The sequence below is a fragment of the Schistocerca cancellata genome, chromosome 4 (assembly GCF_023864275.1).
Source record: "Schistocerca cancellata isolate TAMUIC-IGC-003103 chromosome 4, iqSchCanc2.1, whole genome shotgun sequence".
Lineage (NCBI taxonomy): Eukaryota > Metazoa > Arthropoda > Insecta > Orthoptera > Acrididae > Schistocerca > Schistocerca cancellata.
In genome coordinates this window covers 306,471,294-306,491,661 of record NC_064629.1, presented here as the reverse complement: position 1 = coordinate 306,491,661, position 20,368 = coordinate 306,471,294, and the positions used below count along the sequence as shown (strand labels likewise).

General features: G+C 38.2%; 1 protein-coding gene across 1 annotated transcript in view; it reads left to right on the top strand.

The window, feature by feature from the left end:
• The first annotated feature begins 7,369 nt into the window (after nt 1-7,369).
• The window catches only part of LOC126184533 (hepatoma-derived growth factor-related protein 2-like), a 28,716-nt gene continuing 15,717 nt past the window's right edge, over nt 7,370-20,368 (top strand). The window contains exons 1-2 of the mRNA XM_049926938.1: nt 7,370-7,524; nt 18,156-19,104. Of these exons, the coding sequence (XP_049782895.1) occupies nt 18,160-19,104 (945 nt within the window). The 5' untranslated portion in view covers nt 7,370-7,524; nt 18,156-18,159. The remainder of the gene's footprint in view (nt 7,525-18,155; nt 19,105-20,368) is intronic.

The window sequence follows — 20,368 nt, the reverse complement described above, 5'->3', positions numbered from 1 at the left end:
CAAAAAGTTAACTAGTTTAATTTGTATATTACCGACAAATGAACTAAAAACAAATTTTATATCTTTATTCTTAGAATAATAAATCCAATGAGAACTAACATGATAAGATGTATCTAAATTAACTATTCCAAATTCGTATTCTCTAGGATGATTAGGAATATCATCAATCATAAAAACGCTACGAAAATCTTTAATTTTTAAATCTTTAACTAATTTTTCTATATCAAAATTTCTTAACGCAGTAGGATAGAAATAAGTTATTATTTGAATTTTTTTCTAGATCTAGTGCCTTTCTTTTCCACTGCTTGATTACATCTTTTCTCTTCTTCCAACTTTTTTTTCTTATTTATTACTGTATTTGCAATTGCTGCAGATCCACCAGCATGTGAATAAATAGTTGCAAAATAAGTTAATGCAGCCAAAAGTACTGATAAGAATCCACCTTCATGTTTTGTTAGTCCTTTTCCTTCCTTCTTTTTTGTTAAATATGCAACAATCTTTTCACAACAGGAATACCTATTGTAATGAGTAAATTACCCCCAGTCTTTTTCTCTTTCTTCCTTTTTTGTACAGCAATTGAAGATGATTCAATACTATGTAATTGTTCATTATTTTATTTTATTTTAATTGATTTAGGTTTAGTTTTGTCACTTGGTATCAAAGTATAATCAATAGTAAAGTTATTCATTTATATAGATATAGGATTTATATTTTTTACACTCCCCACCCATTGCCATCCACACCTAAACCACCATCAGTTGAAGTAGGCTACAGACTGCATCACATTCCTAATTTTCTCTTTCCATGCATAATTCCTTGAATTACAGTAGCTGCTAATTTTTCTCCTAATGAAGCATCACCTGGATTCACTCTTTCTTTTGCAGCTAATTGAAGTTTTTTTTATCAATTTTATGTCTAGAATATAAATCTTTATGACCACGATAGGCGATGTCTTGTTATTTGCACGCTTCATCTAATTTACTTATTCCTGGAACACCTTGTGTTAATTTATCTTCTAGTTTAGTAAAAGGCCCGCAGTACAAATATCCTGGTAGATGCATTTCTGGCATTGGTAAAGTATTTAAGGCCCAGATTACTAATCCTTTACCATGGTTTTCACTTTCCCAAAATGTGTGAGGAAGATTATTCAAAATTCTGATCAAATATGGAATTCCTTTTGGATTGTTGACGACGAAATCACTAAATTTATTTCTCAACATTTGCATTATTTCCACTTTTTGATTGTGGTAATTTTCATTTCCACCTAATTCTTCTTCATGTATTACAGCTAATCTATCAAATAACTGATGGATATCATTCATTCAGAAATATTCGACTGGTTTTTCTGAATACTTTTTTACCAAGCCTTATCCAACTTATTCTCCACCACTTTGCAATGAACAATATAATTTTTTTGTCTCAGTGCTGTAAAAAGTCATCAACAATTGCCTTTATCAAATATTTATATTTATTTCCTCTACTCGAATTTATTTTATTTGGATTATTATCAGAATATAATGCTCCCAAATTGTATAATATATCTGCATAATTAGATAAATCAGAACCTGTAAATAATGTATTCATGTCTTCCATAGTTATCTGTTTTTCACTTAAAAGACTCATTAATACATCTGTACCTTCATATGTTGTGTCACCAATAGTTACTTTATCTCCATCAAATTTTACTGTAAATTTACCAACGAATTTAAATGATCCAACACGTCTTAATCCAAAAAATTGATCTTCACTATGATTAATATATTTTAACATTGTGTCACTTAGATTGACTTTTTTGTCATTTTTATCCTTTTTTCTCTCTTCTCCATACTTCGTTAATAAATCTTGTATTTCTGATTCACTTTAAGTATAGTCACACTGTGGACTTTTGTATTGTTTAATTGGTGGTATATCATTAAATTCTTCTAACTGATAAGGAAAATAAGGATCCATCTGCTTTTCAGCTTCTCTGTTTTCTTCAATAGCTTTCAAAACGTTATCGCCTAATCCTTTGATACCTTGTTTAAGTATTTCAATTGCATCGATAACTGGTTGACCTTCGTTTTTAAATTTTTCATATTCTTTTCTTGGTTATTTTTCCGTTTTTTCAACTCTTCTCTTAACTGTTCTTTTACTCTTCTATTTCGTTTAGCTTTTTTAACATTTTCTGGGTCGTATCTTGAAAACATTTATTAGAGATGAAAAAAACAATAATTTAACATTTTTAACATTTGTGTTGAACGTTTTATGTTTATGTTGAACATCGTATGTGTATATTGAATGTTTTATGTTTATGTTGAACGTTTTAGCTGAATGTGTTTAGCTTTTATGTTAAACGTCAAAAAGGAACGATTTATTACACTTATGTTGTAAAGAAATCATTTATTTGACTGTATATTGTCCTTTGTTCGCTTTTCTAGTCATGTCTATCGTAAAAAATCCGGACTAATCATTCCAACATTTACTACACATATCATTAAAATCATCAAACTTTAAATCACCTCAATGAACTCATGGTAAATGTGATTGTGTCATCTTGTCTAAAGATATTTTAAAAAAGTTTCATCCCAAATTGAGACACTGCTGGAGTTTTCTGTTACGTATAACATAAAGATGTTTGTCCCCATTGTTGTCAGCAACTTTGGGATGCAACTGTTGCATGGGACTAGGTGCTCCTGATACAGAGGCAATCCATTGTGCTCATCTTGCAGATCGATGGGGTATTCTATCTCTACCTCCAGAACATATCTCTCACCAGCATCTTCAGACACATCAAGGGTCTCTCCTTCCCTGAATCTGTCGATTTCTGTTTGGACAGCCATCAGAACTCTGTGCATGCACTGGGAAAGTCCCCCACCAACCCTCATTCAAAGAAGAGCAGCATGTCAACATTGGTCACAAGTTTGATGTTGACATGTGTCTTCCTTAGCACTGCATCCCACATAAGCCTAGTGTGGTGAAATAGAAGACAGGTTCTAGAAAATATGTTACCAGTCATACACTATGGATTCTCAAAGATGTCCAAGAGCAAGTGGACATCAGTGTTCATGTATACTCTGGCATATTCAATTAAATGTGTTATATAAAACTCCTGCCAAATTTTCTCTGCATCCTCATATCCCACATTCGATATGGCAGTGCCTGTTAGTTTACTGATGACTGCATATATGTCGAATAAGGTTGTTTCTTTGAGTGTCTCCACTGAATCCAGGCATTTGTGTGGAAAGACACGCTTCCTCATCACAAGTTGAAACTAATTGGGATATGCGGCTCTGGTGATATGCATATCCTCTGGACACATTGTCTTAGTAAGCTCCTGAAGACACACATGCATGAAGCAAATCAAATCCAGGAAATGGAGCATTATTCTTGGCGTGATTTCCTATGAGAATGAGATGCACTTCTCAATGGTATCACAAATGACACTGACATTATCATCCTTCAACCCAAGATCACCCAAGTGTTGAACTAGAATGAGGGCATCACCTACTTAAATTAAATGGAAGGTTTACTTAAATCAGAGGAGATAATGCAATTTAGAGTTGAGATTTACAGCAACATAAAGGTAATATACTATAGAAAAAGAAGAGGAACTAAATATGATTATTACAAAAATAAGGTAGGCATATAAGCTAAGGACTGGTTGGCCACACAGATATACTGCAACAAAAAGATGTGCAAAAACGCAAGAGTAAACCTTATATGCAGAAAAATATGGTTATAATAGAAGGAAACATTCCATGAAGGAAAAATATACCTAAAAACAAAGATGATGTGACTTACCAAATGAAAGTGCTGGCAGGTCGACAGACACACAAACGAACACAAACATACACACAAAATTCAAGCTTTCGCAACAAACTGATGCCTCATCAGGAAAGAGGGAAGGAGAGGGAAAGACGAAAGGATGTGGGTTTTAAGGGAGAGGGTAAGGAGTCATTCCAGTCCCGGGAGCGGAAAGACTTACCTTATGGGGAAAAAAGGATGGGTATACACTCGCACACACACACATATCCATCCACACATATACAGACACAAGCAGACATATTTAAAGACAAAGAGTTTGGGCAGAGATGTCAGTCGAGGCAGAAGTGCAGAGGCAAAGATGTTGTTGAATGACAGGTGAGGTATGAGTGGCGGCAACTTGAAATTAGCGGAGATTGAGGCCTGGTGGATAACGGGAAGAGAGGATATGTTGAAGAGCAAGTTCCCATCTCCGGAGTTCGGATAGGTTGGTGTTAGTAGGAAGTATCCAGATAACCCGGACGGTGTAACACTGCGCCAAGATGTGCTGGTCGTGCACCAAGGCATGTTTAGCCACAGGGTGATCCTCATTACCAACAAACACTGTCTGCCTGTGTCCATTCATGCGAATGGACAGTTTGTTGCTGGTCATTCCCACATAGAATGCATCACAGTGTAGGCAGGTCAGTTGGTAGATCACGTGGGTGCTTTCACACGTGGCTCTGCCTTTGATTGTGTACACCTTCCGGGTTACAGGACTGGAGTAGGTGGTGGTGGGAGGGTGCATGGGACAGGTTTTACACCGGGGGCGGTTACAAGGGTAGGAGCCAGAGGGTAGGGAAGGTGGTTTGGGGATTTCATAGGGATGTACTAAGAGGTTACGAAGGTTAGGTGGACGGCGGAAAGACACTCTTGGTGGAGTGGGGAGGATTTCATGAAGGATGGATCTCATTTCAGGGCAGGATTTGAGGAAGTCGTATCCCTGCTGGAGAGCCACATTCAGAATCTGATCCAGTCCCGGAAAGTATCCTGTCACAAGTGGGGCACTTTTGTGGTTCTTCTGTGGGAGGTTCTGGGTTTGAGAGGATGAGGAAGTGGCTCTGTTTATTTGCTTCTGTACCAGGTCGGGAGGGTAGTTGCGGGATGCGAAAGCTGTTGTCAGGTTGTTGGTGTAATGCTTCAGGGATTCCGGACTGGAGCAGATTCGTTTGCCACGAAGACCTAGGCTGTAGGGAAGGGACCGTTTGATGTGGAATGGGTGGCAGCTGTCGTAATGGAGGTACTGTTGCTTGTTGGTGGGTTTGATGTGGACAGACGTGTGAAGCTGGCCATTGGACAGGTGAAGGTCAACATCAAGGAAAGTGGCATGGGATTTGGAGTAGGACCAGGTGAATCTGATGGAACCAAAGGAGTTGAGGTTGGAGAGGAAATTCTGGAGTTCTTCTTCACTGTGAGTCCAGATCATGAAGATGTCATCAATAAATCTGTACCAAACTTTGGGTTGGCAGGCCTGGGTAACCAAGAAGGCTTCCTCTAAGCGACCCATGAATAGGTTGGCATACGAGGGGGCCATCCTGGTACCCATGGCTGTTCCCTTTAATTGTTGGTATGTCTGGTTTTCAAAAGTGAAGAAGTTGTGGGTCAGGATGAAGCTGGCTAAGGTAATGAGGAAAGAGGTTTTAGGTAGGGTGGCAGGTGATCGGCGTGAAAGGAAGTGCTCCATCGCAGCGAGGCCCTGGACGTGCGGGATATTTGTGTATAAGGAAGTGGCATCAATGGTTACAAGGATGGTTTCTGGGGGTAACGGATTGGGTAAGGATTCCAGGCGTTCGAGAAAGTGGTTGGTGTCTTTGATGAAGGATGGGAGACTGCATGTAATGGGTTGAAGGTGTTGATCTACGTAGGCAGAGATACGTTCTGTGGGGGCTTGGTAACCAGCTACAATGGGGCGGCCGGGATGATTGGGTTTGTGAATTTTAGGAAGAAGGTAGAAGGTACGGGTGCAGGGTGTCGGTGGGGTCAGGAGGTTGATGGAGTCAGGTGAAAGGTTTTGTAGGGGGCCTAAGGTTCTGAGGATTCCTTGAAGCTCTGCCTGGACATCAGGAATGGGATTACCTTGGCAAACTTTGTATGTGGTGTTGTCTGAAAGCTGACGCAGTCCATCAGCCACATACTCCCGACGGTCAAGTACCACGGTCGTGGAACCCTTGTCCGCCGGAAGAATGACGATGGACCGGTCAGCCTTCAGATCACGGATAGCCTGGGCTTCAGCAGTGGTGATGTTGGGAGTAGGATTAAGGTTTTTTAAGAAGGATTGAGAGGCAAGGCTGGAAGTCAGAAATTCCTGGAAGGTTTGGAGAGGGTGATTTTGAGGAAGAGGAGGTGGGTCCCGCTGTGACGGAGGACGGAACTGTTCCAGGCAAGGTTCAATTTTGATAGTGTCTTGGGGAGTTGGATCATTAGGGGTAGGATTAGGATCATTTTTCTTCGTGGCAAAGTGGTACTTCCAGCAGAGAGTACGAGTGTAGGATAGTAAATCTTTGACGAGGGCTGTTTGGTTGAATCTGGGAGTGGGGCTGAAGGTGAGGCCTTTGGATAGGACAGAGGTTTCGGATTGGGAGAGAGGTTTGGAGGAAAGGTTAACTACTGAATTAGGGTGTTGTGGTGCCAGATTGTGTTGATCGGAATTTTGAGGTTTTGGAGGGAGTGGAGCTGGAAGTGGGAGATTGAGCAGATGGGAGAGACTGGGTTTGTGTGCAATGAGAGGTGGTTGAGGTTTGCTGGAAACTGAAATGTTGATGATTAACAGATCAGACAAATAAATAATAGAAGTCTTTGAAATGTGGTGCTAGAAGAATGCTAAAGTTTATATTGGCATACATATGTTTTTGGATAGTTCCGCCTTTAGAAAAACACAATTTTGTTTTCTAACCGAAACATGTTTCACTGCAGTTCCAGTGTCTTCATTGGGCTTTTATTTTATGGCTGTTAAAGATAAAGAATGTTCTTTACTGTTTGTATAGTTGTGACTATTAGTTTTTAAATCGTAATTGAATATATTCGAAATTGGATCGATTGGTAAGACAAAAAATTATAGAAGGAGAAATAGGCGTGAACGGGACAAGCATATTCAAATGAACGTGGGTTTCAGCAGTCATTCAGAGATGGAGTGGCTCGCACAGATTAGATTACCGTGTAGAGAGTTGCACCAAACCAGTCTTCGGACAGAAGACCACAACAACAAAAACAAATATATAGCTTCTCTTCTAGAAGAAATCGAATGGAAAACCAAATATAAAATAAAGGTTAAGAAGATGAAGAAAAACAATATCCACTACTACACCATGTGTAAGCGCGGCTAAAATAAGTTATAACTTGCAATGTTTGCATAAGACGACACCGCACCAACGTTTAAGTAAAAATTTTCTTTCCTAGAGAGTTTTTTATCTTCAAGTCCTATTCCGTTCTGTTCAGCTGGCGCCCTGTCTGAATGAAGCTATTTGAAATGTATTGTAGTATATTTTACGCTCCGTTGCGTCACGTTCCGTTCAGTCACATGTGAATCACCCGTTATTCTGTTCGATACGCACTAGAATTTCACTCGTTATGTCTTCCATCGATACTCATTGCAGACGCCAAGGAGTTGAAAAATACCCGCTAATGTTGTTCGCATAGGGTGTCTTGAGTTAAGACGCGCCATTGGTAGGGCGAATGTGAAGTGGTTTTCTGGAGGGTGTTTGAGATCGCAATTCTGTTGGCCTTTATTTCGGATATTTTGTAAAGGTAGGATTTTTTTTAAACTCTTATATAAGTAAAAAATGCTCTGTGGCATTTGAATATAGTAGCCCTTTAACCTATAAATTGTCAAGTGTTGGTGTTGTGTTTAAATTTTGTTTGGTGTTACAACTATTGAACGCTGGTTGGCAGCTAATTTGTTTGTTATTTTTCTGAAGTATTTGGAATGAGTAGTAGTTATGTATGTTTACATTAATATCGTCCGTACCGCGAAATTCACTTTTTAGTTTTATGCTGCACTCCTTATGGTAAACTGTGTTGTGGATGTATATATTTATAATACCATGTGATGCTTAATGCACAGAGAAAAATTCTTTGTATGTAGGTGGTATACTTTTGCAAGTTTGTTAAAGTTTCTTGCACGTTTATAGTTTAGGCGCGAACTTTGTGTCAAGGCTATACAATTCACCAAGGCAAATTAACTTTGATTTCCAACATTTTATTCATGAATAGATTCGTTGTGTTTGTTTATAATGTGTGTATTTCATATAAAGAAGATTGTTACGGGCCTAGTTACTACTGCAGGATTCTGAAACTGTGGACAATGGCGGCATCTTGTATTATTTAGGATGTTAGTATAGCTATATATATTTGTTGATTGCAGTGTTTATTGTTTACCCATTGAGCGTATTTGTTATTTTTGTTATTAATTTCATTATCATCCCACGGCCGATGTTAATGGTGATATCGCAATTTATTAGTGGTTATTACATTCTCTAGGGCAAATATCTTCATGTGGTAAATGTAAAGGACTAGTAAGATACTGTTGATTTCCATAGTATATTGTTTTTGATTGGGAGAAGTTGTACAAATTGTTTTTCATTATTTATTGGGGTGTTTGTGGAAGATTTCGGTTATTGTCGTATTAGTTTACCCCTTTTTGCTTGCAGTGTAGAATAACCTTCAGTATATAGAAACAAACTCCGAGAATCGTGACAACCCTCCTATGATATACTCAACCCAAACACATTCACCATAGTTGATATAGCTAACTATTTTTTATATTTGATGTAAGGAAGTGGGACACACAAGTTGATTTTTAATAGGTGGCTGCTGGTAATGTCTTATATAGAAAATAAGGTGCTCATGAGATTTATTCTTCTAGTAAGCTCATACACTCATCATAAACTTGTAATTAAGCTGAAAATTTGATTCTGGTCAGCTTGTCACATCATAACCAGTAAATTATTGAGTTGGAGCCACAGCAAATGGTAAACTACAACACTCTGTAAAAATACGTGTATTTGTTTTATACATGGATATGTTGGTCGAATTGGTGTAGCTTGTCTATATCAAAAATTTGGCGATTGTGTGTGCTGTGTGATCTTTCTCATTAACTGCATGGTGTGTGTGTTGGGGAAAAAAAAAAAAATTGACGAGTGTTAAGATTTGTGGACTAGGTAGTTTTTGATTATGTAGATTTGTATGGACAGTGTTTTATATACTAGAGATGAGTTGCAGTGGCAACATGATGTTTTAGTAACATATTTTTTTTCCTTTTTACTGGACTGGCTTAATGACAGGCAGGCGGTATTTTTTTATGGTGTGGAAGCTGAGTTACTTAATTGGTTCATGGCATTAGGAAAGGTGACTGCTGTTTTAAACTGAGTTTAGTCTGGTGGAGAACTCCCAGTGTCTCAGTTAATTAGGTATTGTATTCAGTCTTTCATCCATTTTGCAAGTTCTTTCTATACTTTTGACATGGAACATTGTGCTGCTGCAATTATAAATGTTAAGTTTTATGCAACAGGGTGCACTGCAAAACTTAGTAGATACAGCAATAGCCCTCACAAATAATTGCTTATAACAGCTTCATTTAGAATGTTAATACGCCAGCTTGCATTATGTCTGAGCAACTGTTTCTTAGCACAGCATATGTTTTCTAATGGGTATAGAACGAATTGTTTGGTAAAAGGCTTAGTGCTTGGTGTCTAACTGGCAGTACACACTTACGAATTGGAAAAGTTTTACTTGGTGTTTACAACAAACAAATACTCTGTATTGTACGAAAGTGGAATGCGATTCTTGGAGTGTAATACTTTTTATGGTGTTTTTAAATGTTTATCTCAAATCAGGTGTTTATTCCATGTTTTACACAGAGTTTTTCTTTCCTACTTAATGCGCAAATAAAATTTATTTCTACTTGTGGATATAAAATGATTTATTTTGAATATAATGCTGATATTTATGGTCTCTTAGCTATTTCCAAATGGTTATGCTTGGCACATTATTTTGAGTCTCAGTAAGACCACTTGTTACGAACTTTGTTAATTTTACTTTTATCAAATGAAAGCCTTGGACGCAGAAGGAAACGACTTAGCTTACAGATACCCAATACAGATTCCTTGACTTTATTACTCAAGGAAAACCTGTTACAATGCAAAATAATGAGCTTTTAGAACAAAGTACTAGTCAGCCGCAGTATTATCGCGGAGTACAGTGATTCAGAAAAACGCTTCACACTGTCAGTGCTTTCAGGCTTGTTGTGCATGTACTATCAACACTATGTCCTGAGTTGTGATATGCTACTGAAACTCCCTGACCTCAAGCTGTAACAATATTGCGGTCGAATTATAGTCACTTTGGACTGTATGGTAGATTGTTGCACATTATAAAGTGATGTGCAGTATCAGCAGAGAATTATTTCTACATTTATTTGTAAACTAGTCAGTCTTCAGAGTGTTTTGACACCTGCCAGTTTATTCAGAATTTCAACAAGCTGAAGTGCCTCTGCAGAGCAAAATAAATATCACACTGATGTCTCTCATCTCGGGTTACGGTGTCTTCATGGACATGTATCTCTACTTCACAATACCTCTACATTTTGTATATTATCTCCTCACATATTTTTTAATTTTCTTCAGTAGCAACACATTTTCATGTTTCTAGTTTTCCTCTGAATTTCCCTTTATCTTTCCTTCCGTATGTTGACATACTGTGCTCCTCGCTTACACTTTCATGAATTTCATTCTCAGTTTCATATTGGTGATGTATTTGGTAAAAGTTACGTTATGGAGCCCACTGTCATTTTTCGTAGTTCATGTATGATGAGTCTGCATAATTTGCATCAAAAGACTTGTCTGAGATTTGTCCATTGTGTAATACATGTTTTCTGAACTCAAAGTGCAGTTTTAGTTTTTATAGTGGAAAGTGGATTAAATATGGCACAAATGTAAAAATTAACTATACTATACATAAATCTGTCACCACAACCTCTGTGTTTAGCACTCATTTCCGTTAGTTACCTACTGGCACCCAAACTATAACTATTCGACCTAACAAAGACCTTGGGGCCACATTACAGATCAGCCTGTCATCTTAACAAAATTTCTGAGGGACGTAGGATAGAGAATCTCATTCTGCCTCAATATAGACCACTTTCACAAAAGAAATTTTTCTTCTTCTCTGCCCCTCTAGGCTTCCATTTTTTACACACTTGAGAGAATTCTACCCCCTTTTCTGTTAGTGGGATCATTGTCAGTTGCACTGTTTTCTTTCCACTACTCTGCATCACCTTCAACTTACTTCTGTTTACCCTTATCCCATAATCTGTGTGAAGCATGCTGTCTGTACCATTCAGTATGTCTTACTACAAGTTTTCCTTACTTTTTGCCAGGACCGTTACATCTACAGACCTTATCATTGCACATACATTACTCTCAAAAAATTTTCTTTGTTTTGTTTCCTCAATTGCTTTTTTTAATGTATAAGCTAAAAACTGATAAATTAAAATTTATTCTTGGACCCTGCTTAACCCGAACTTGCTTTCTTAATCTTTCACATTTATTTCTCTAACTGTTTGTAAGCATGTTGTACATCACTGTTTCACTGAACCCTTAATCATCTCAGGATAGTGAACATCGTATTTCACTGTTCACTTCGTAAGTATTTTTTAGGCAGAGACATAAGTTATTTGTTAATAGTATCTTCAGTGCCATCCCACTTGTTTGTCAAAAGGATTGTACCAGTTGTGACTGAGTATCTGGGAATACTTCACTGAGGGACTGTGTGCCCTGTGAACTCGATGTTTGTTGGTAATACTTGTTGTGACTGATCATGAGAGATTATGTTGGGGAACAGCTGATCGTGTAACCAATGATGCAAAGGCAAATACACACAGATGTGTGATAAATAATTTAACGCTGAGTTTTCATTTTCTACTTTTGCCACATCTTGGTGTTTTTGTTATTGACATGTATGCTGCATGACTCTGGACACAAGGAAACAGAAAATAACAGAGCGAAACTTAACCAGCTTTGAAACTAACATAGACATCCAGCTGCACTACAGATCAACCCGTATGTTAGACGTCAGACTGATTAGTTTGTGGCATATAATATCACAAATATTGCTGTGATTTTTCTTTTGCATCTTAATTGTGAATACTAAAAATAGTTTTGGATGATGTCCTGTTCCTTAATTGGTTGTCCCCATGTTGTGATTTTTGTCCTTGGACTTCTTAATTTGACTTCTGCAGACAGGTCAGATCTAAATATTTGTGTCAAATACGATTATAAGATTGAGCGATTGTCATAGGCTAATATGTGCCATCACCTGATTGGCCCCAGGCAGTAATAATAAATTGTCAACAGCACTGCATAGTGGAAGAGCCGCAGTACACCATAAGTGCACTTCAGCCATACTTTTCTAAAATGTAAAATGCTCTTGTACTTCTGTAATTCTCCAGTTTTTTCATTTCCCTGTACATGTAGTAAAATTTAACCAAAGATCCTGTTTCATACTTTTACATTTATTTATTTTGTTTTATATTAGTTCTTGGGCAACAGCAAGTAAATATTGACTGAAACTAGTGTGAATGTGTTAACATTAGGAGTACCACATGTCATTTTTTACCTACGGGAGTTTGTTAAAGGCCATAAACCCCCCCTCCCTGCTTCATAATCATCACTGGATCAAACACTCTACTGACTTTTAATCATGTATGGGGCTGTTCAACTCGTCAAACTTTCACCCCCTATAACCCACGGAGAAGAAAAATTTGTCAGTTACCACATGGATCACTGTTGACCGATATCAGTTTAATGCAATTTGATATCAATAATACCAGTTTTCAGACTCTAAAACAGTTTCTGAGCATGCCTCGACATTATTCATGAGATGATGGCATGTATTACAACAGTGTAGGACAAAAATAACCTGAAATGCAAAGAATTCAGGGTCAGACGAAGCATGGCTTTCAGGCCCCTATGGAGTGACAACATGTAGTCATGTTATGTTTGATTCTGTGTTATCAAGGAGACATTGCAATCAAATTGATAGATACTACCTTGCTTGAAAAATGTGAAATCAATTTACTGACAGTTGCACTGCATGCTAAAAGCAAGACGAGAACAGACTGTCGACTAGCAGTTGTATCCTTGAAAGTGCAGGTGCCCATTCATACAGTACATGCCTAGTAAACCTGATAAGTATGGGATACAATACTGGCTTTTGTGTGATGCTGACTAGCGCTACTTCCTGAATGGGTGCCATTGCCATGTCACCTGTGAAACTTGTTATCTAAGTCTGGGGTCACCATGTCATTATGAAGTTGGTGCAGCTATTCGTCAACTGTGGCCGTAACATCACAACTGACAACTTCACTTCCGTGAAACTGGCAGGAATTAAAAAGGAACAGGTGCAGTTGACACCCTTCAGAGAGCACTCAAAGACATCCCTCCCACGGTGTGAAGAGGAGACTTTTTGACGCATTGTATGCAACACTCTTGTACAAGTCGGGTGACAATCTTCTCACAGTGTACCAAGGGAAAAAGAAACACAATGCCCTTATTCTGTGTATGTGTGTCCTGGATGTCAGGACAATGAGAGTACTGACAAGGGAACATCCCCATCGCACCCCCCTCAGATTTAGTTATAAGTTGGCACAGTGGATAGGCCTTGAAAAACTGAACACAGATCAATCGAGAAAACAGGAAGAAGTTGTGTGGAACTATGAAAAAAATTAGTAAAACATACAAACTGAGTAGTCCATTTGAAGATAGGCAACAACAAGGAGAGTGGGAGTGACGTGGTCCCGTGGTTAGCGAGAGCAGCTACAGAACGAGAGGTCCTAGGTTCAAGTCTTCCCTCGAGTGAAAAAGTTTAATTTTTTATTTTCAGTTTATGTGACAAACTCTTATGTTTTCATCACTTTTTTGGGAGTGATTATCACATCCACAAGAAAACCTAAATCGGGCAAGGTAGAAGAATCTTTTTACCCATTCGCTAAGTGTACAAGTTAGGTGGGCCGACAACATATTCCTGTCATGTGACGCACATGGCGTCACCAGTGTTGTATAGAATATATCAGACGTGTTTTCCTGTGGAGGAATCGGTTGACCTATGACCTTGCGATCAAATGTTTTCGGTTCCCATTGGAGAGGCACGTCCTTTCATCTACTAATCGCACTGTTTTGCGGTGCGGTCGCAAAACACAGACACTAAACTTATTACAGTGAACAGAGACGTCAATGAACAAACGGACAGATCATAACTTTGCGAAAATAAAGTAAGTAAAATTTTTAGTCGAGGGAGGACTTGAACCAAGGACCTCTCGTTCTGCAGCTACTCACGCTAACCACAGGACCACGACGCTCCTGAGCTCACATTTTCCTTGATGTTGCCTATGTTGGCATGGACTACTCAGTTTGTATATTTTATTAATTTTTTTCATAGTTCCACACAACTTCTTCCTGTTTTCTCGATTGATCTGTGTTCAGTTTTTCAAGGCCTATCCACTGTACCAGCTTATAACTAAATGTGAGGGGGGTGCGATGGGGAGGTTCCCTTGTGAGAAGGATCATCCGGATACTCTGAAGTTTTATAATGAAACAAAGGGTTCAGTCAATATAGCTGACCAAATAACTAGGCTCTACAATGTTCAAACTGACACACCAATGGCCTGTATGTGTATTTTATAACTTTTTTTTATCTTGCCGTGATCAATGTTCACACAATTTTTAAGTTACTTACTCTTAAGATGATTCCATTTCAAGACTTTATCCTCAGAGTAGCAGATGAGCTTGCTGGCCCCTGCAAACAGCTGAGAGGCGCCATTGTCCTCTTGCATGCACTCAGCATAGGTGCTGGCCAACCTGGAAATAGAAAGCGGTGTTGAATTCAGGTTCCCTGCAAAGAACAAAAGGGGACTAAAACATCACACATATGTTTAAAGTGCAACGAGTATGTGTGCAACAGTTACCAAGCCCAAACTTTTGTCGAATGTGTGTGCACATCCCAGCTTAGACAATTCTGTCCACTGTGTTGTTCCTACATATTTCCAAATATTTATAATTCTAGAGTGAAATTGCTTGTTTGTTCTTATGTTTCCATTCCTTGATTACAATAAGCAAGAAAACATGCAGAGTCTTTTTAGTCACATCCTGCATTTTACAATCTTTTTGCGAACATTCCGATCTTGCGTTATATATCTGTAAAAGTAAAAATACTATTATTCATATAAACAGTATGTTTCACTCGTTTTTATAAGGAAAAACCATGTAACATTGGTTTGCTAACTTCTTTTAATGATGTTTGATGAAACACTGGGGAATTTATTCTGTAAAGTTTAAAATTAAAAAAAAAAAAAAAAAAAAAAAAAAAAACATTATTTCCGAAAATTTATTTCTTGCAGTGTACTATTCATTTTAGAGACCAAATTATCCTTTGATTACTCTTTAAGAGTATTCCTAAATGTACTGTTAACATGGAAACATCCAAAACACCGCCCAAATACCAATAAAGTGTTGGTTTCCTACAGTGAGTCAAAAATTTCCCACGTCGAGCTTGTACTGTTAAGTTTAACATTGGACCAAAAATACTTTGAAATCGAAGTGTAAACCACCAATATTTGATAGACAGTATTCTTCTACAAAGTGATTACTGTAGCATTCCCTTCTGTGGGAAGTGTGATATTTTAGCCAAATATGTCTCATTCTGAACAGTCTCCCATTCGTTTAGGTTGCTGCTTGCGTACTGTGTATTTTCTGCCACATGAACACACACAATTTTGTTTTATGTCAGCAGTGAAATGTGTTTATCGCATTTAGTATACTCCATGAGTAGAAAATAATCCTGTCTCACTCTTTGTGTGCCCCCCCCCCCCCCCCCCCCCCCCCCCCCCCGCCCGCCCTGGGATTGCTCTACAAACAAAGGTTTCAAATTCTCTTGTACAGTTTTGCCTGGAAAATGACATGGTGTGCATATGTCGGACTGTGTTAGTGATGACAACAGGCTGCATTCCTGTGATTTATTTGAACATTGTGTACACTGGAGGGAACCTGGGTCTCCCTTTCATAAAATAGTTTGTTCATATAAGTATTTGTATGTATTGTGAATCATCTGAGGAGTATGTTGCCATATGCTTGTTGTTGTCATGTGGCAAAAATATAAAATAGTGAGTAAATACAAATGAAATAAAAATTTCTATTTTTAAACTGTTAAGTAGTGATTTGTGTATCAAAGCCACACAGAGGTTTTTCTCATTGCAGTTGGTCTCCAAAGAACAGTTAAGATAACAAATCTTTGTTACAGACTTTAGGTAGCAGCTGTGTGAAATGTCATACTATATTTGATTAAAATAACTTGTTGAGATATGCCATATGGCACCACAGCATTGCCACATAGTATATAGCTGTGCCTCAGCCTAGTCTTTGATAACATGGAATGGTCTGCCAACAGGTGATACAGCTTGGTTTTGCCCACTTCTATAAACAACACTTGACTGAGCTGCCAAGCGGTGCCAAATAATGTATTACTCATGTACTCCACAGTGATCAAAAAATTTAAATCAATTCACTTTTTCTTTTTTTTCCTCAATTATTGGAAATTAGCCTGTTACATCCTTTTTTTCCAGTGCTTGTCTTGTTGGTTTGATTTCCCCACCTCTTGCTTTGTGTACAGATTGATCTTTTCCTCGTTGGTCAATAATTTATTACTATTTAGATGGTCTATTTACATTCCTTCTGGTGACATGGCCTCTCCATTTATTACTATACTGCTTAATCTTCTCATTTATGCTTTTAGCTTCTTATCTGATTATTGTACTCCTTGTCATATCATCTATACTACTGTATAAAGATAAGTTGTTTTACACTGTTACCAAAAACCTCAAAGTTCTTGACCAATTTACTTCAAGTTTTTGAGTGATACACGAATAAACATTCAGATGTGCATATGCTATACATTTTTTAAACAACAATGTGCAGATTTTCTATTGACTCCCACTGTGAGAAAGCAAATGCTGTGCTGTGAAATGCAGCTTAGTTTTCTTTCTTGCACTCAGTTTCAACTACGATAACAGGGCATGTAAGCCATTAGACAGATTGTTTCTTCCATATATATTAGGTCTCCCTATATCAAATAATGTAAAATCCTAGATGGAATAATTACAGTATTATAAAAAGATCAAAAATCTACCCACCAAGCAGCAGCAGAACAAACGCCCATAAAAGCCTGTTGTGATAGGCAAGCTTTCGAAGCAAGTTGCTCCTTCTTCAGCCAGAAGGGTTGAAGAGTGAAGTAAAAGGCTGGAGAGGTCTAGGGAAAGGGTAGATTTTGGGAAACCCTTCTGGCTGAAGGAGGAGCAACTTGCTTTGAGAGTTTGCCTATATCATAACAGTCTTTTTATGTGTGTGTGTCCTGCCGCTGCTTGGTGACTGGATATTTTTATCTATCCGATTAAATAATTTTATCAATAATTGAGTGTTCCAGTATTATGAAAAGGATAGACTGCTACTCACCATATAGAGGATATGTTGAGTCACATATAGGCACGCCGAAAAGACTGCTAAACATGTGAACTTTTTACCTAAAGGCCTTTTTCTAAAGTAGACAACACAAATATTCACCTAAGCACAACTTGCACAGACACGACTACTCTCTCTGGCCACGGAGGCCAGGCTGCCAGCAACTGTGCATGACGGGAGAAGCAATCTGGATCTTGGGGGTGGGAACTGTGAAGGGGAAGGGTGGCAAGGTAGTGATGGAAGACAGTAAAGTGCTGCTTGTGTGTGTGTGTGTGTGTGTGTGTGTGTGTGTGTGTAGGTAATTTTGTGAAGTTTTATTGGAAGGCAGTGTAATCTTTTTACTCATGGCAGGAACCAATTTTTGATGTAATGGTGGTAAGGCATTGGACTCCTATTTGGGAGGACTGCTGTAAAAATTCCTGTCAGGTCATCCTGTTACAGGTTTTCTGTGGTTACCTTAAATTACCTAAGGCATATGCTGGGTAGGTTCCTTTCAAGACTAGGTAGCAGAAGTCCTTGTACTTCCCCAAGTTAGAGCTTGCGCTCTGTGTCTAATGACCTCATCAGTGACAGGATGTTAACTTTTAATCTTCCTTTTTCATCTCTGCACATTGGGCTGACTGAGTATACTTACGGTGTGTACTTCAAGTTTGACATCAGGTAATTGTCGTGTAGTTACAGTGCTTTTGTTATGTGACCACTGTTCAGGAAAGAAATAATGGAAGAATATTTTTCTAGGCATATGCTGTGGAGTAGTTGCTGTAGCTTAGCTTACACAGCTTTTTTCTAGTCAATATCAAACTGTGTGCTTTACATTTAGTTTATGTGCTACTCTTTTATATGGTAACCTTTTGTTTTCTTTCTTTCTTTCAGACAAATGGGTCAGGAAAAAGAAAAGGAGAAAGCCGTTCGGACATTTACTGTTGGAGATAGGGTCTTTGCTAAAGTTAAAGGTTACCCTCCATGGCCAGCCTATGTTATTAATGAAGAAAAGGTTGCCAAGAACAAAGTGAAATACCATGTAATATTTTACTACACAAATGAAAATGCTCTTTGTAAGCCAGAGGATATGTACCCATATGATCTTTACAAAGATAAATATGGCAAACCTACTAAGAAGCCGTATTTTAACCGTGCCCTGGAGTTAATTGAGAGTGACATACCACACTTGGCAAAATATTCCTTAGCTGAAAAGATGTCTGCTGTTCAGGCAGATGTTGAAGAAATACAGAAGCATACAAGGAAGCGTGCTCTTGAGGAAGAAGCTAACTCTGATTCCAGCAAAGATAATAAGAGACGTAGGGGTGTTTCTGAAAGTTCTGAGCACTCTGTACGTACCAATTCCCAGAAGCAAAAGGCCCCTAAGAAGCCTGACAACATGGACTCTCCCGATAAAGGCAACAATAAAGAAACTGATGTGTTGGATGAAGCTGGTGACAGTTCACCAGACAAGAAGAAAGAGAGTGTGAAATCAAGTAAGAAAAGAAAAATGTCTAAGCCAATGAAAAACACATTTCGACCAAAAACTGCTTTTGGAGAGAATCCAGCTATTCATTTTGAAAAAGCAAAGAGCTTTGGACGTGTTAATGATAGAGAAACAACAAAGGGTAAAAACGAAAAGAATACAGGACAGGTACAACAGAAGAAGACTGCTCCAAAGGGTGGTAAACGCGAAACTAACAAAGAGAGACAGGAAAATCAGCCTAAGGGGAGAAAACAGAAAGTTAATAAAGAGAATGAGCAAAATGAAGACAATGCACTACCAGATAACGATCCTGGGATAGGCAATAACTCTTCAGCAAAGGGTAGCAGCAGGTTACGTGTAAGTAAAATTCTAGGCTATAACACTTCCACAAAATTAGCAGCAGGTTTAGTGTAAGTAAAATCCTAAACTAAAAATGTGTAGTTATATATGGAATGTAAGGAGGAGGCGGTAGAAGTAAGTGTCTGGGATGAATCAGGCAGGGGAAATTCGTGCTAAAAGTGAAGAATGTGATTGCAAAAGCTAAAACAGAAAGACTGACAGTAGAGCTAACATGTGGTCAGTTAAAAAGAATGTAAATTATATATTTTGGGTAATGCTGAATCTGTACGAAGTTCCCAAAAGTTGTTTGGAGGTCTCTCTGGAATCTTGGAAATGACTACTAATTTATGGAGTAGTAACTAGATGAGAGGAAAGCTACAGATTGGGGTATGAAAGTAACACTGGTTTGGAACAGCTAATAGTAGAGTACTGAGAAGGAAATGTAGGTAGGTAGGTAGTCAGTGTATTAAAGATAAGTGTTGGCAATATTTACATTATGCACTGTAGCTGGAAAGAAAAGATGAGGAAAAAAATAGTGTCTACGGGAAGAGGTCGGCAAAATTAAATTAACAAAAAAGAAAAGGATAAATGAAAACAACCAATATGTAACATACTCTGAAGGGGAGGCAAAAGATGACTGAAGGAAAACAATTAGTAAAGGGAAATGATAGACACGTAACCATGTATCTTTCACATTAAGAGACAAAGTTCTGAAAGCTTGTCATAGTTTTATGCTTAAAATACCAGTTTGATTTCTAGTTGTCTTGAATGTTCATTGCATATTTTATGAAGTCTGTGTTTGTTAATGTTTATTAGGCTATGACTACTGCAGCCAGCTTGTTACATTTTGCTATTGTGACCTTCCTTCTTTTTTTCCCCTCTTGCTTAGCTTCTGATAAAATTTTTCTGTAGCTGCACAATTGACTTTGAATGTCTTCCAATGCTGATAATTAGTTTGGAAATTTTTGTTTCATTAATAAGAGAAATAAATAATCCACCCACATAGCCGAACACATTAGGGTCATTCCATGTCGGTTCAACCAGGGGCTCCAGCTCATAGTCTCAGATTTGACTGAAATTCTTTACACTAATTCTATCGTGTGTGGAACACTCGTGTACAAAGTATTAGTTTCCCCTGCCAATTACTTCCAGAATTATGACCCCCCCCCCCCCCCCCCCCTTCCACACCTCTTTTGTGGATACGTGCGTGGCAAGCACGGGGCCCCAAGCTATTGCAGCCTTCCTTCTTTCCAGGGCTGCATTTCCTTCCGCTTCCCCTCCT